Here is a 17,492-nt window from a genome sequence, read left to right on the forward strand (position 1 = left end):
GGAAAGGGCCTTAATGTCAAAGCAAAGTCAACACCAAGATAGTTGGTCAATAGGAACCGCTCTCTCTACTGAAACTTTTGAAAGGAACGTCCATCATCTAAACCTTCCAGAGGGCAGACACTGACTATCAAACTTCTCCTGCCTCTGGCTCCAAATGAGAGCTGGGATGTTTTTGATTTCTCCCTTCTTGGAGTCTCAAGGTAAATCATGACACGAAGCTCTTGCCCGAGACGAAGCAGATTAGAGCACAGCCCAAGGGTAGGCTTGGAGACGTAATTCCAGAGCCAAGTCCATACATGAGAGAGTGTTCTGGATGCTGTCAAAGTTCAATAGGGAACACGGATAACTACTTAAAGATGGGATCATCTCTAGCTTAACATGCTGTTAAACTTCTCCTATATTATCTCTTGAAAACTTTCTACTTTGTGTTGGCATACCCAAAAAAAAAAAATTAACCCAAAATTTGATCTATCGCTTTAATTTTCACCAACTTGATATTCTAATAGTATCAGTGTAATTATGTAACCAAGAATTTCAACACGCATGATGTTGTGTTCAATTATGTACAGCTTAATAAATCTTGAACGTGATCATGTGACATGATGAATGTAAAGAGCATATTTACAGTTTTACCATAGAACACTGCAAAACAAGTAGATGTTACTCACCCCAAATCAGTTCACGCAACCTTTTGTGTTCCTTTTGTTCCCCGCAGTGAATTGCACAGCACCATCCCTTTTATTTGAAAGCTGTCTGTAAACCGATTTTAGAAACTCTATGTTCTTCATGAACAGAGTGTTTCCTTACCATGAATAATACCAATTCCTTATTAACTAGTGGAGCCTCAATACTTTCACTATTGTATACCATCCTTGAAGGGACCAGAATCATGTATTAGTTTCATAACAGCTTTGACCTGTAAAGAGAAAGCATTTGAATGAGATTGAATCAAATAAACATTTACAGAGAAAATAGTGTGCAGATTCAGTGTTGATATTAGTCTCTCGGGGGGTGGAAAGTGAAAGAAAAGAAACAGAGAAGTAAATATTTGGACTAGATGTTTTTAACACACTTTGTAGACACTCCATTTCTGGCACTGGTTACAAAACTCACCATAAAACACTCGATAATAAGAAACAAGAGTGATAGAAGACAAATCTGTATAAGAATCTTCTATCAACATGCCTCTGCCACTAACGAATTAAAAAATGACCAAGAGTAATGATTTTGTACAATTACGGCAGTGGATTCAAAATGAACACAAACATAACTTCTTTTGTCAGGGATGATGTAGGACCAAAATTTTTGCTTTAATATCAACTTGATGCAGCAAATAGAGATTATGAAACAAAGTCTATGATGTTTGATTTGGTGTCTTGTGGAAAAGCGCCTAGTTTGATCAATTGGTCTACCAGTAACTGTTTTTCTCAAGAATGATTATAATTTTTCCCTCGCCACTCTATAGATCATATTCATTCGCCTCCATATTTTTGTTCATTTCCATTTCTTGATTCTTTTGTTCAACTAGTTCATGAATTTTATACCGATATACGATGACAAATCGTTTTAAGTAATATAAGTTATGAAATAGCTGCAAATGTCCATAATTGGAATTGTGAAATAATTGAACAATATTATGTTATAATTTGTGTCCCACCACAACCTTATCCTAAGAATTCCTTCCAAATATTAAATGCCGAAGTATTGAAGTTTTCCACATCATTCATAAATCAGGACCTAATACTTAGTTCTTTGACTTGCCATTGCATATGACATCATAAGTAGCTTCAGTTGGAAGGATTTCAATAAGAACTATAGGCTCATATCCAATGGCAAGTCAAGAATGGATTTCTAAATGATATGAAATCGGCATTATTCTAGAGAGTCTAGTCTATATTGAGCTTCTATTAGACTCGTATGATCTCTATATACCCTCTAGAATGGAATTCTATTGAAGTTCAGTAAACTAAATTTAGTCACCTGAGCCGCTTCTCGCACCAAGAAGTTTTCTATTACTTTCCTGAAACCTTCGTCGACTATATAGTGACAGCTGTATGTTGTCACCGGCAGATAACCCCGCTGAATTTTATGCTCACCCTGAGCTCCTGCCTCTACCTTATCAAGATTAAGTTCAATAGCTGCGTCTATTGCCTGCAATAGTATAACAAAAGTTAGTTAATTGAACATGTATCCTTTTTCAAGCAGCTGATGTTCTTACATCTTTCTGTAAGATTCCTAATGAAATTTTAGTATATCAGTAGAAGATTCAATGCAATCTTCCAAAATTCTAGAAGATTCTTAAGACTAATTTTTTTTACTCAAGATTAATGTTTATCCTCTTGTCAAAAGGGAGTAACCTAATTCCTACTGAAAGGATTATCAAAAGGTCATCTTCGTGTATGCTGTTCAGACACTCCAACTGATGTTAGGAGATGCATAAGATCTCAACAAGAATACAACATAATTGCATGACCATGATTAAGGATGTGAAAAGTTAGCAAAAATAAGCCTATAGTTACTTTCTATATGCAATTACGGGGACTACCAGTATGACAGCACCTTTCCAAGACTGATGTTTGCGATTTGAATGCATGCAAAGATCCATTCACACAAAATTTATCTGTCTGTTTGATCCCCAAACACAAAATGAACCAGCAAACATCTCAACTTTGGAGTAAAGCTATTGAGCCATGTGTCCATCACTACGGATTAAATTCAAATCATCACATCCAAACCTGGTAATAACAGGCTTCAAAATGCAAACTTGGATAATATGCTCGCGGATGACATCCCCATAAGCGCCCAAACAAAGTATCTCCTCCAATAAGATTAAGAGCTCCAGCAACAAGCTCATCTCCTTCTTCAGCAACAACAAGCAGTACATTATCCCCCATTTTTGAACCCATGTTGTGAAAGAAATCCCTTGTTAAATAAGCACTACCCCACCTAGAGAGAGATTAACAGCGAAACTCAGATGTGACAATTCCAAGCATCTCCTAAAGATCTAGCATAGTTCGGAAAAACTGTAAATACTAGGAAGCTAATAAAAAAATAAAAATAAAATTCTCTTGCAAGAAAAAAATAAGTGTTTAATGAAGTGGACACGGACTTGTTATCAGTAGTGTTCTTGTAGAAGTTATAAAAGGTATCCCAGTGCTTAGCCTGCCAACACATAATAATAAAATAAAAAAACATGAGTAAGAGGTTCAATCATTTTCTTGTCTACAATAAAATGTGATGGATGAGGAGATAAATAAACTCTATGTTGTTAATAACAATTTATCAATTGGAATTGCTTTGAAAAATCAGAATATTAATAATGAGTTTACAATACCAACATGAACACTTGATTCTGGAGGACTTATTGGGTCTAATATATAGCTGTGGACACTAGAATTTCATTCTATTTAATTAATTACAAAAACATTGCATTTGGTGAACTTACCAAGTATGGATTAAACAAGAACATGGAAAAAAGAAAGAGAATAATAAAACCTTCTACGACACAGACAGGGAAAAACTACACAAAATGCAAACTTATAGCTAACCTTGACGATTAAAAAGTTCCACCCGAGACTTTGCTGAGCTAGCCCATTATTTCACTACAAACATTATTTTTCCAGATTTCCTTTACTCGAAACCGATTCATCCCTCTAGGATAACCTGGGAGAAACAAAAAAGAAAAAGAAGAAAGAAAATTACTGTGTCTTGATCTAGATTATAGAGAGAGAGAGAGCTCTCTCAAATGTCATGCTTATCTTCTGCCCCCTCTTGCCACCCTTCCCTTCTCTTGCATTTTGGCAGCTCATTTGGGTATGTCAGTGTCAGTCTTCTGGATTTGAATGTTCAAGCTTCTACATTGTCTGGTTTTTGAATAAATCTACTTGGGCCAACTGGATCTGCTAATTCCATTCCAGTAGTGTCGCAACCATCAGCTTGGTTTAAATGTTTGGGTTTGGCCGTCGGCTAGTTTCTGGCAGCACGTGCAGATTGTCTTCTGTCTGCACTAAATGGCTACCACAGCTTGGGAGACAGTATAAGTCACAGCCATGACACTGGAGTGTGTACTTCTTGCTGTTCTGAAGGATGGTATTAGACATTGTTAACTGTCCCTGCCATTGTGTGGGCCTGGCTATGGATATCAAAGTGTTTTTACAACTGATTTGTGGAATGCCCTAAGTTTAGTGATTTCACAGATGTAGTTTTCTGGAGTTGGGCAGGCATGTGAACAGCACACGTGATAAATGTGTGTGAACAGACAAAGTCGACAGTCCTTGACAATTATTGCTGCAGATCTGGTCAGTGTAGTAACCACTGGCCTGCCTCGCATCTTGATTCAATGCAATGACAATTCAAATTATAAATTGAGTCAGATGGAATTAAAAACTCCCAAAGTGGAAACGAGTTGCCTTCATGTAATTTTCTCAACACATGTCCAGCATGGCGGGAACTGTCCCACCTCTTTTTCCCTCACACAGTTGGACACGTTGACATGTCCCAATCAGGTATGAGGTTTTGTACCACACTGGATCAGGTGGATTGTTCACCTCTTGACCCTTTATGCTCAAGCCAATGTTTAATAGGGTTTTCTTACTTCATCCTTCACTCACCTGCCACACATAATTACTTCTGTTCTGACAAACACAGCAAACCCAAGAAACACGACAGAAAATAAACACGCCAAACAATAACACAAAGATTTAGCGTGCTTCAGGAAAGCCTACGTCCACGGTGAACAAATTTCAGCCCCCAAACTCTAGCTCTCGCTCTCACTCTCTTTTCTGCGATTTTCAGTGTCTCTCAATAATTCCACTCCAAACCCTAAGTGAGAACTTCTTGGTTCAAGTCTAGAACTAAGGTAACTCGGCGGTTCTATGGGGTTTAGAATCTGTAACCTTCGTATGGTAGATTGTCCCGAGACTCCTGCCTAATTTAGACTTTAGGGGTCCAGTGGTTTTTACTCTATAACATAAAATTGCATGTTCTTGTGTGGTTGGTTTTATTTATTTTCTGCTGTTACGTTTATATTATATATTGAGCGCCTTTTGAATATATTTTAATTATCAAAAGAAAATTTTAAAACACTTAATAGCAATTAAAAGTTTTCAAGACTTACTCACCCCCCTCCCCCAGTTTGTTCTAATTGGGACTTAGCATACCCTAACATATTAGAGCCGGGGTGACTGTGCTTCCTTCATTCTAAACTACAGCTCTGAGAAGACTCCGGAGATTGGGAGGAAATCTAGAAGCATGAATAAGTCTCTCTCTCTCTCACTCTCTCGCAAAAGATGCATGAATTCAAGATATTATTGGTGCATCAATGTATGTATTATCTACGTTTGATGCAACTAAAACTTTATTCATTAAGTATTGACTTTATTGCTTAATTTACAGTAATTACAACTAAGATGAGCAACATCTGTACAAATCCTAGTAGATTTATTTGTGCTTAGATTAGATCTGTATATGTAATATTAAATATATTTTTTTGATAATCCTGTAAATTTATTTGACGAAAATATAGCCTTATACTTCACACATGGACTTTATTTACTTCAGTATATAATTGTTTCCAAAATAATTGATCTGTATAAATCTTAGCCATCAATCATTGGCAACGGGTCCGAATAGATGTTGAGGTCTTTAGTTTCAGGCACCAAGTTAAGCCTTGCACTCAAAACTCTTTAAAGCAACAATACTCCCAACATTCTTCAAACTAAAAGAGTTGCCCTGCATGTTTCTGTCCGTTCTCTAATACTCCCTTTTAAAGAGCAACAATACTCCCAACATTCTTCAAACTAAAAGAGTTGCCCTGCATGTTTCTGTCCGTTCTCTAATACTCCCTTGGCTGTTTGGCAGACTTGGAAACATATGGAGGCCTGAGAACAATAGCTACAACGTGTTTAGCTTGTATAGCCAACTTATCCGAACCAAAAAAAAAATCCCAAAGATTTTCCCCAACTATTTGTGGCTGAGTAGACAACTGTGTTTCCCCATTATGTTTTATTTAACATCATAACCTCAGACGAGCATTCAATCGGCTAGACTTGAGCCCTAATGTTTTACATGAGACAATTCTTAGGATACCACATGAGCTCTTGTCAGACTCACATTGTTGACTAGCAGAGCTAACTAGTGGCCAATAACAAGTCACATTAAAGCCTACAAAAACAAAAAAAAAAAAAACAAAAACAGAGAGAGAGAGAGAGAGGCAATATGGTATCAGAGAGTAGAAGTCATGCAATCACTTTCATATAGTCAAATGACAAGTTCCTTCACAACATGAATTCCCTCGCAGAATTGTATTCTAAAGTATTGCAACCATGTTGCACATTCAAGAGGCAAATAACGTGTGTGTAACAATAAAACAAACTGAAAAAAAGAACATATGAACACATAATTAACCCACAAAAGACACCAGAAATCATTAATTGCAAATATTAATTCTAAGTACCTTAATTTCATATCCCCGTAGGCGTTTCATAGTCAAATTTTGAGCAGAAATCTGCACAATGAGAGTTCATTTGATTAAATACAAAATTATGTTAATATAAAAACAAAACAATTGATTTTATCCCCCCTCGAATCTACTGGAAATTAAGCAAATAATATGCCACTTATAATGAATTAGGCATGCTCCATTATCAAACACATTATGAAAGTCAACAATCACCAATGGATCTAAAATCTATTTGATAAGATCAATCAGAAGAGAGTGACTAGAGACATATATCCGTTACATGTACACCATAAAATTTATTTGGCAAAGCATTTATTAACTCAGATGCTTCAAAAATAAAATCCCAGAACTATTATTTTGAAAATTTGACACTGTAAAATTCATTAAGAATTTAGTAGATGGATAATTTTATGTTAAGTTTGCTGAAGTATTTATTTGCTAATTTATTTATGGGTAAATTACACGGACCTCCCTTATGGTTTGCCATAATTACAGGAACCTCCTCTGTGGTTTGGGAAATTACTCAGACCTCCTCTAAATATGAAACTAATCTACACGGACCTCTCTTCTGTGTGACGGACCATCAAATGCACTAGCGGACCTGTCTAATTTACCGAAATGCCCTCACGTTGTAAGCAACGATTATTTATAAAATGGTAGGGATAAGGGTATTATGGGCATTTTAATTAATTAAGTACATGACATCAGCAAAATATGTCATTGATTGGAGTTGACTTTCACATAAGGGAGGTCCGTGTAGGTTAGTTTCATTTTTAGCGGAGGTCAGAGTGATTTCCCAAACCATATGTGAATCCCCGTAATTATGGCAAACCATAGGGGAGGTCCATGTAATTTACCCTTTATTTATTTATTTAAGTACTTTGAATTTATCCTAAAAGAGCCAACACGAATGTAAGAAATCTACGAAGTATCAGTGAATTTACACAGAATTGTGTAAAGAAATGAACAAATTTAAAAACATTTGAAGAACCTCTTTTTTCTTTTGTTTTTTAAGATTTTATTTTACTTCACAAATGATTGACAAAATATATTCTACACAGAGCCTTTTGCATTATAAAAAACAATGAAATAAAGCATCTTCTGAGTACTTATCTTTCACAATTAAGATTGAAACAATGGACTGAATGTACCACATCCACTAAACAGTGTTCCAAGTCCAAGTTACCTTTCAAAGAAGGTTGTGCAATTCCTCTCAAATCTTCCAAGCGTTTGACAAGAGACCCATTTATAATTACGCATGACTGTTACCACAATTTAATGGGCAGCTTGGGAATCTCAAGAAATAGCTCAAGTTGAATCCCACAACTCCCACCTCACTCCATTAAGTAGTTCATAGGAAAAGCAAGAATGACTTGGTGTGGGAAAAAGCTTGTTTTCTGTCTTATTTTGTGTACAAACTTGAACCAATTCAGAAAATAAAGTGACTATCGGGGAGGGGAAAAAGAAAGTTCAGTGTTATCCTCATCTGATCTGGTTCTTGGGTTTCCTAGCCCATGAACCTAGTAGATAAGTTCTGTGGCAGTGATAATCGTTACAATAATAAGGAAAAAGCGGGGAAAGAAAGAAATCTACATATAGCCACAACAGAAGAATTGCCATCCCATCTGCTGTGTTTTTAAAGAGAATCCATGCAAGACAATGAAAATTTTCATTTCACTTTCCAACCAAAAAACCGAAATGAAACAAACTGAAACACTAACCTTCTTACGTTCTTGACGAATATTTTTCCTTTTACTTTGTTTCATGTCCATCAAGAATTCATCAAAACTGTGGCATGGAAAGAAACAATTCAAAATACAAACAAACAAAAGAAAGCAGTTCAATGCTCTGCAGCTAGAGAATTATGGTCTGCCCTTCTTGCTCTTTTTGAGGCCAACTGGTCATGCTGAGGACAGCGGTTGGATTTTTTATTTTTGGTCGGAGGAAGGTTCAAAAGAGAGCAAAATCTATGTGCTTCCCCATCGATAGTGGGCGAAGTGGAAAGAACAAAATAGAAGAACATTTGAAGGTCAAAACATTCAAGCATATAGGTTGAAATTAGAGATGCTAAGATTAATAAATGTTCTGTAACTCCTTTTACTTATTTTTTAGGTAATATGAGTTCTAGGTAGGTTTCCAGCCCTTCAGGGATGTCTTTGTATACTTTGCATGTATGAAAACAAGCTTTTGGAATGTAAAATATAGTAAAGAACAACTCCTTAAGGTACCCCCCAGATATTGAGCAACAGCATAAGAATTGAATTAATGAGATAAGGAACGTCAGGGGTGTGACACAGCAGCAGAACTATAGAGATTGAACAAAGATCATCAAGGTGCCCAGGTGGAATACTAATTTTTTCAGTAAAGCTGAGTATATATATTTTTTTGATAAGTAAGATTTTATTAAAAACACTCAAAAGGGGAGCGGAACCCAAAGAAACAAAAGGGCCAAAGGGCGCCTTAGACCTTCAATGAGGCCAAAAAAACCTCCTCCGTAGATCTATAGTCTCTCCCTGAAACCCAACAAAAAAGAGTAGAAATAATAGAGAACTTAAGCATAGAAACAGGCTTCTTTTTTCCATCAAAATATCTCCTATTTCTCTCGAACCAAATACACCACCAAATACAAAGAGGCATAGCCCTCCAAGCATCCTAAATGATAGCCCCAACAGAGACGCCTCTCCAAGCCTCAATCAACCCTCTAGAGGAACAAGGGGGTCGAGGGAGGAAATGGAAGTGATCAATTAACAGTTGGGATCAAACAAGAACAACGCACCACTACAGTTCTCTTGTCCTGACTTTCTCTTGAAGCTAACACTACTAACAAGAATTTGCTCTACAGTAGCATACTTGCATATATGCAAAACATGGCAAGTGGTCCGCACACCTTTGAAGAACATGCCAAATAATTAAAAATACCATGCTGGTGCTAAGCCTGGAACTGTGACGAACAAGATAACTACATATTACTCACTTTTTGTAGTTGCGGTTTTTCCAGTGGTACTGCATTCCAATCCTTTGCAGAAAACCTTTCTCCTTTGTTCTGTGACACTCACTTTCAGACGCAAAGGTAATGTGCAGAGATGAAACCTGAAACTGTGAGATTATGAAGTGACATTTATTGGTCAGGAACTCATGATACCGTAATCTGAACAAGCCATCGGTTCTTAGATCTCGATGCAAATGAAATAATAGCAATTTTCAATATAAAATTTATAAACTCCTTGAAAGAATAAGATATAAAATTGCCTTTATCAACAATTGCAGATATACATTTGCTCAATGCAGGTGAAACTGCTAATAATTGGTACGCGGAAAATGTAATTGTTTAAAGGGCTAGCCCAGTGCGCGAGCCTCCTGCCACTACAGGGTCTGGGGAGGGTCAAATGTGCACAGCTTTACCTCCACATGGGAGGATCATAAAAAGTAATCGTTTACATTTATTTCTTTTTTTAATTAATTAATTTATTTAGAGAGGGGGGGGGGGGGGGGGGGGATGTGAAAATTTATAAGAAGCATAAAGAACCAAGAGGGACATTATTTACTGATCATAGATCATGGCTTACTGGCATGCAATCCATGACATGAGTTATGGTGAGGAACATTATTTACTGATAATAGATCAGGTCTAACCATGAAAACCTATCTGATTTTCAGTTCTACATTAGGAGATGATATATAAGTAGAAGTTAATACATACAAAAGAATTACAGGACACTTAACTCCTTTTCTGATAGCCAAAGCAACCCTTTCCCAAATCCCAACTAGTCATTGGATTCCAAAATTCCAGGTAATTAAAATAAAAACATCAGGGTTTTCAAATTTCTGAATGAAATATGATAACCAACACATTAAATTGTCATTATGTAAGTTAAAGCTTGTCACATGCACTTTTAGGATGCAAAGTAATTTTGAAAAGATAAAGATGAGTGTCTATATTGCAAAAAATACTTGATGCAAGCACAAAGGGCAACGCACATTAAGCATGCCCTCGCAATTTCATACCTCAACTGAAGGGAGAAAAAAAACATGTAATTGTAATGAAAGAGGTTGAGAATAATATACGGACAATTGGAATATTTGCATGTGCTTGGCATCTTCGCACAAGGAAGTGAATGAAAGGAAAAACAATTTGGTCCATCCTATACCTTGGCGGTCAAATCCTTCATTGCAGAGACTAAAATGTCAAAGACCTGATCTTTGTATGAGGTGTCACGGAGTAAGATCCTCTGACCAGTTACTGGAGTGAAAGGCACACAACATTGTAACTTGGGATAATACCTTGAACCATAACTGTAGTAGGCATCAGCCCAAGAATGGTCAAATACATATTCACCATAAGAGTGGCTGCACATCAAAGGTTAAAGAGTAGCCATCACCAAACATAAAAAGCAGTTAGCAAAAAACCTGAAGACTTACAGAACAAACTAAACAAGACTAATGTTGGTGAACAACAAAGAAGAAGCTAAATGAAGCTAAACCTTTTGAGATAGAGTGGGACAACACCTAAAATATTTTTACATTCGTCCTGAGCAATGATATGCTGTGGAATCCATCCTGTTTCCTGAAATAATATCAAACACATTGTCAATATAAAACAATTGAGTTTTTAGGATATTTATTTCAATCATATGATGAAACATAAGAGTGACCAATGTGGCACTTAATAGACAGGTTTCCAGAAAACAGAAGTGATCTTTTGGAGAACTATCCAGATGTAAACTAATTACGACATTATTTCCCCAGAGAGAATGAGAAGCTTTAGGTTCCCACAAACCTTGATGGTGGGCATATTAAAATCCACCACCATGAAAAACTAATAAAAAAGAATCAGTGAACTATGGAGCCTATAAAGGGATAAAAAAAAATTGAAGGTAATTAATGGCTAGGAAAAGATCTCCTTCTTCATTGGCCGGTGGCTAGAGATTGTTGGGATTTGCTCCTTGGATGTTTCAGGGTCCAGTCGGCAGCTGGGCTATGCCTCTCTCTGCGAGGAATGCTTTTGAGGCTTGGAGAGGTTGTCCAGTGGGAGTTCAGGCTTGAGATGTTTGGAGAGTAGTGCCCTTGTGCTTATGGTGGTCTTTGTGGAAGGAAAGGAATAGGAGATCCTTTGAAGGAGAGGAAACTCCTATTAGTGTGCTCAAGTTCTCTATCCTTCACACTTAATTTTTTTAGGCTACAGGGGAGAAATTGTAAATCTACAGGGGAGATAGTGGATAGGGGCCCTATTTGGTCCTTGTGTAGTTCCTGGGATGCGCTCCCCTTTTGAGCGCTGTCTATAATACTTTAATTAACAGGGGTAGAAAAAAAAAAAAAAAAGAGAAAGGTTCATAACATCAGTCAACCCACATGGTATTGTATCCTTCCTTACTAACTCTACCCATGTTAACAAGATTCAGTTCCAACATATACTAGCAAAAAGGCCACATAAAATCACACCACGTGAATGTGAAAAATCCTTGAAGTTTACCAGAAAAACTATAATCTAATGTAATGAGCATACCAGTGACCAATAACTCAGAAACGTAAAGACAACATAGAATTAATTAAGCTATTCATGGCAACACTTTGTGAACAAGTCACTTTGCAATTTGGCTAGAAGCCAAAAAAAGAAAACCTCTATTTATTAATTCCCTAAGGAAAGTCCCACATGTGCCAGGGACTAGAGAAAGCTCAAGGTAGTGGTTGTGTTGAATCTCCAATTCCTATGCCAACCAAAGAAGACCACAACATAAATAATCTTTCGGCACCAAAGTCCAATAAAGCCAATGGTCTTGATTCCTGATAATTTAAGTTCTGAATGTGGAATGACATCTACTACATCAATGCTGATTGTATGTGACAGCAGGTGGCTTTTCCCTTTTACTAGCTTTCCTTTTCATAGAAAGCTGATTTTTGTATCTTTAAAGTTCTGATTCCAATCATGTTTCTCATGCACTGTTAGTTTTAACTTGACATAAGATAGTGCATAATCCAGTGTATGTCCCACGCAATGCGGAGTGCAGGGAGGGAAATATTAGAGACAAGCGTAATCTTTATCATTAATTTTAATGTTGTCTTAATTCCTTAATACCCTAAAAAGGGAAAACAAGCGGAAACAAGAAAGAAAGAGAGGGGGGGGGGGGGGGGGGGGGGGGGGGGTGGTGGCACAAATAGATGTGTGTGTTATCAACTCAATGTTAGATGGTTGGCTCCAATCAAAGGCTAATCGTAAACTTTCTTTTTATGTGGATTCCCATTTCTACACGCTAGAACATTTCAGCAGGCCTAACATCAGATAATGCTTTAGTAAAACTGAAGACAACAATTTTCATTGCCAGATTTTTAGGGATTCGAGTCAAGTTTTCATACAAGGCTTTCTTGGGTTGAGTTGCAAAGTCACTTTTTAGGATCTGCATTCAATGAAGAATGCATCTATCAAGGAGTCACTTGGACACCACTAGTAAAAAAAATCATTTTATTCATCTTCCAATCTTTACAAGCAGAAACCTCTTCATCACAATGGAGGATAGATATACAGCTATGAAATCATCACCAAAAACAGAAAATAACGTGCAGAAAAACTACAGTTCTGACAATTAGAAAATAGTTCTCTACATGCGAAAATACACCCGTTACAGACTTGAAAACAAATAAACACATATAAGAGCTATGCAAAGCAAATGGGAATTATTTATTCATGTGATGTCAAAATGGTCAATTAACATCTTTTCTTTTTCTTTGTTAAATCATCATCATCGTTGTCCTCCTTGCCTTAATTCCATATGAAAGAGATCGGTCACATGGATTCTCTCCCTCCAAGCTTTTCTATTACATGCTAATTCACCTACCATATTTTAACTTTTAAAATCATTTTTAATAACCTCATCCCATATTATTTTTGGCCACCCTCTCCGACTCTTTCCTTCCATTACAAGTAGTCTTCCTCAATTGACCGGAGCGTCACTAGGTCTCGTTTGATACCTTTTCTTTTTCTTTGGTAAATAAAATACTTTAAGATCAATAGTAGAAATCCAAGATTGCAATAGTACTGAAATGATAATAGCTAACCTTCACTGAGGAACCTGACTCCTCTAAGCTCGAAAGAAAACCATGGGTAAGGAATGGATTAAATTTTTTGGGACCCGTAGCAGCAAGGTTGCACGCATCCCAGTCATTTGGCAAAACCTGTGAGATCGAAGAAACTACTGAGACTGATATCTTTTTTGGTTTTTCGAAATTTGCTGAAGCTCCCTGAATACAAAAAAAAAAATGCAATGGCATTAGCTATCCAAAAAACATTAGGTACAATAAACAGGGGCATCGAAAATAATCATCACTTCTAAAGGACCAACGAGAAAAAACACCTCTAAGCCTGACCCTGTCAAGGTGAAATCCCCAAGTGAAAAATCCACTTTAGGTGGCTCGGTGGCCTTCCGAGGTCCCCAAAAGAGTGCGGTAATTTTGTTTTTGTTGACAGAATTCTGGATACTCTGTCCACGTGATGATTTTCCCTGCAAGCCAAGGATCATACAAAAATAAAAATAATAATAATAATAATAACAATAATAATAATAATAAAAGGAAAAAAGAAAAAAACACATACACCGTAGCAATTAATAAATAGACTGGTAAAACCTGTTTCATTTTCTCATATAACAGTTCCCAACAGAAACTCGTGACTGGCACAAAACAGAAAACATTTCTTTTGTCAAAACAGTTACAAGAATGAGATCAAAGAATTTCAACTTAATGAAGGAAAAAAAAACTGTGGCAGTGTTCTTGTGATACTAATGTTGCTAGAAAAGGTTCTTTCTCTCTTCCCTGTCTCAATTGTAATACTGAGGTTACAAAGCAAATTCACAATAAGGCAACAGTAAGTATCTGTTCACAAGGTCAATCTGCAATAAGTTGAAACATGCTTTCAAAAAAGAAGACCAGTCGTGTGACTTAATTGGGTTTATTTGCCTTAATATCCCTCCATATCCACCAAACCCTATTAGAAAGAGGTGTCTACTAAAATATGCCAGTATGAAAATCAAATACAAGTTTGAAGTGTGTTGACTTTGACAAGCACTGTGTCTCTTCGAACCGGTCTAGATGTCCCGCAAGCCTTCCAACTCCTTTGTGTACTATTACAATAGAACAGTCTTGAAATTTTTGAACATATGTTAAATTATGTCTTTAATGGAATATGGAACGCAGCATATTGTCACGAAGTGATTCCTAAGACGCTTGGAGGATAGAAGATACGCATGCTGGTTGGCTAAGAACATTCATTGACTGGGAATGGTTCCAGGGAAGGGGCGTGCAGGAGCACAGGATGGTACCTCTTCAGAGTTCAGGCAGGTCGACTCGGTTCAGTTCGAGGTGCTTGTCGCTGGTCTTGGACTTGACTATGAAGAAGGGAGTTGGCCATCCCTGCACAAACTGGTCGGGAGCTGGAGCCGTTCCCCTGACGAGGCCATGGCAGGCCGAAACCAGTCAGCATGTATCCTTGGGAGGGCAGGTCGTGGTGGCTGACCAGGGCGCTTGCGCGAGCCGAAGCAACGCCTTGGTGCCGCACGGGCCGTGCCGCTGCGCCAAATCTCTAGGCCCGTGACAAATGGTATCAGAGCAGGACTTGGGGTAAAGCACGGTAGGGTGCCCCCTTGTCGGTCCGGGAGGGGTCAGAGAATGAAGACGGTGCATTGAAGTTGCGTCGATGTGGAGGAATCAATGCAGTTGGGGGGGAGAGCCTCCATCTCCCTAGGAAGAGGCGTCCGTTGAAGTTGCGCATTGAAGGGCCGGAGGGCCGCGCGCACCAAAGTTCGTGCTTAGTCCTTGGGTGATGCAAACCATGGTGAAGGGCGAGCATCAAGTCGGCAGAAGGCCATTGCTTGCTCGGGATGTCGCGGAGGCGGCATGACGGAGAAGAGTCACGTCCTTGAGGAGTGGACGTCCCCTTGGTCCGAGGCCTATCATTGGGCGAGTGCAGTGCAGGGAGCTGCACAAGGAAGCGATGGTGGGAAGGCGAGCATACCGCATGGAGGCAGACTTTGGAAGGGAGTGGACGCAGTAGTGAAGCGCCGCACTGCGACGAGGACGTCGCAGGATTTGGGTGGGGGAGAATGTCACGAAGTGATTCCTAAGACGCTTGGAGGATAGAAGATACGCATGCTGGTTGGCTAAGAACATTCATTGACTGGGAATGGTTCCAGGGAAGGGGCGTGCAGGAGCACAGGATGGTACCTCTTCAGAGTTCAGGCAGGTCGACTCGGTTCAGTTCGAGGTGCTTGTCGCTGGTCTTGGACTTGACTATGAAGAAGGGAGTTGGCCATCCCTGCACAAACTGGTCGGGAGCTGGAGCCGTTCCCCTGACGAGGCCATGGCAGGCCGAAACCAGTCAGCATGTATCCTTGGGAGGGCAGGTCGTGGTGGCTGACCAGGGCGCTTGCGCGAGCCGAAGCAACGCCTTGGTGCCGCACGGGCCGTGCCGCTGCGCCAAATCTCTAGGCCCGTGACAATATGCAAACCTTCACTTAAATGTTCAATTGAGGCCTAAAGTTCATCATATCAGCATGTTAACCCAAAAATATTGTTCCCCTTTCAGCCCTATAATAGTGCAATATCTTCTATTAAAAGTTGAACATAATTATTCTATAATCATATCATCAACATGTGATTGCAAAAAGGTCCTGAGCTACAATCCTAGCACCTCCTTGATAATTATAATAGTGCAATATTGTTCTTTAGCAACATGGATATTGAAAAATACTGTGTGTTGTTTCCAATTGAGATTAGTGGCTTCATTTTTTATAGAATTTAAGCAAAATTCAACATATATGTGTATCTATACATATGTAGAGAGAGATTGCAAAATTATTCCCTTGCATGAGTGTGTGTATGTCGTATATGTAGAATTGTAAAGCAGACACACAAACACGCGCACGCACACACATATATATCTATTAGTTGATTCATACATGAAAAAATCAAACTCCCTGGCCTCTTGAATGAGTTCCAGAGAGAGAGAGTGTGTGTGTGTTTTAGAGAGAGAAAGAGATGCTTACGAGATGAAATGGGATGTGTCCAAGAAATGGCGAAGGGCTAGGGTTAGCGGGATAATATGTTGGGCGGTATCGGCAATGGCACAGAACTAGGACCGCCATTGCCGAGGAGCTGTTCGTTGTTTGGTCTGACAGAAGAGACTGATCAGAGTCTCAACACAAAACGTGCGTAGTCTATGATCAGGTTGAAGAAAACGAACGCACGGGATGTGCTTGTCTGGGAGTGAATTTTAGCCACGTGGCCATCTCAGCGCCAGGTTCAATTCTTTTAGTGTTGTAGATGTAGATCATGCGGTTCGGATGGGTGAGTAAAAGTGTGATCATTATGGTATGACATAAGATGGGTTCACAATCTCCTCATATTTTTTCCTTTTAATATCTTTAAATTCGAAAAATGTATCTTAATTTTTTATAAAAAAAAGAAAACTAACTAACTCAGATGTACACCTGATAAATACACACATTGTAGCCCAATTCGACTTGTACAAATTCAAGCACTATTCACCTGATTTTTAAAACAACAAAAAATAAAAAAAACCAACAAACAAACAAAAATGGAGCTTATTTCATTTTATTGAGATTAATTTATGTAGTATTTTTTCACACTTTAGAATAAAAAGTCTAGTTCAAGTTAGTGTAGGAGCAAAAGTTAGTGTGTGGACTCTTGCCAAGGTAAAAAAATAAATTGCCTTTCATGGGCTGGACTTTCTATTGTAAGAGTTTCAATTATTTTTGGGGCCCTTTTGTTTGGGCTGGCTTTCGGGCCTTTCTCACCTCCCTTGTACATTTTACCATTATTGTTTGAATTTTGCGAAAAATAAATAAAAAATCTGTTGTACTCTTTTTCTTTTTCATTTTTTCCCTTTTCTTCGGTTCACAAACAAATATCTTTTTTGAGATTTGAATTTTATGATTCAAAAAACTAAACATGAATTTAGTTTTATCATGTCAAGTCAAGTGTGCTTCCGAGAATCTAACACACAATTGTAATGGATATGAATGGT

The 17,492-nt window shown here is 38.2% G+C and overlaps 1 protein-coding gene across 3 annotated transcripts; it reads right to left on the reverse strand.

Annotated features, from left to right (window-relative positions):
• Nucleotides 1-218: 218 nt before the first annotated feature.
• On the reverse strand, nucleotides 219-16,719 carry LOC132294448 (uncharacterized). Of its 3 annotated transcripts, XM_059792314.1 has the most exons (13): nucleotides 16,492-16,626; nucleotides 14,078-14,121; nucleotides 13,807-13,953; nucleotides 13,511-13,693; nucleotides 10,942-11,024; nucleotides 10,609-10,807; nucleotides 9,435-9,556; nucleotides 8,182-8,248; nucleotides 6,455-6,505; nucleotides 3,110-3,162; nucleotides 2,736-2,946; nucleotides 1,981-2,151; nucleotides 219-916 (listed from the first exon to the last, which is right to left on the reverse strand). In XM_059792314.1, exons 2-13 carry the CDS (start codon nucleotides 14,084-14,086, stop codon nucleotides 857-859), a joined length of 1,356 nt encoding a protein of 451 aa, XP_059648297.1. In that variant the 5' UTR covers nucleotides 14,087-14,121; nucleotides 16,492-16,626; the 3' UTR covers nucleotides 219-856. The 3 variants fall into 3 exon arrangements, with proteins under 3 accessions (XP_059648297.1, XP_059648296.1, XP_059648299.1); XM_059792313.1 differs by lacking the exon at nucleotides 14,078-14,121 and having other exon boundaries at nucleotides 16,492-16,712; XM_059792316.1 differs by lacking the exons at nucleotides 2,736-2,946; nucleotides 3,110-3,162; nucleotides 14,078-14,121 and having other exon boundaries at nucleotides 16,492-16,719.
• Nucleotides 16,720-17,492: the final 773 nt, after the last annotated feature.

Source organism: Cornus florida, unplaced genomic scaffold, assembly GCF_030987335.1.
Source record: "Cornus florida cultivar Cherokee Brave unplaced genomic scaffold, ASM3098733v1 CherokeeBrave_3.0.0_Hap2_Chr02, whole genome shotgun sequence".
Taxonomy (NCBI): Eukaryota; Viridiplantae; Streptophyta; class Magnoliopsida; order Cornales; family Cornaceae; genus Cornus; species Cornus florida.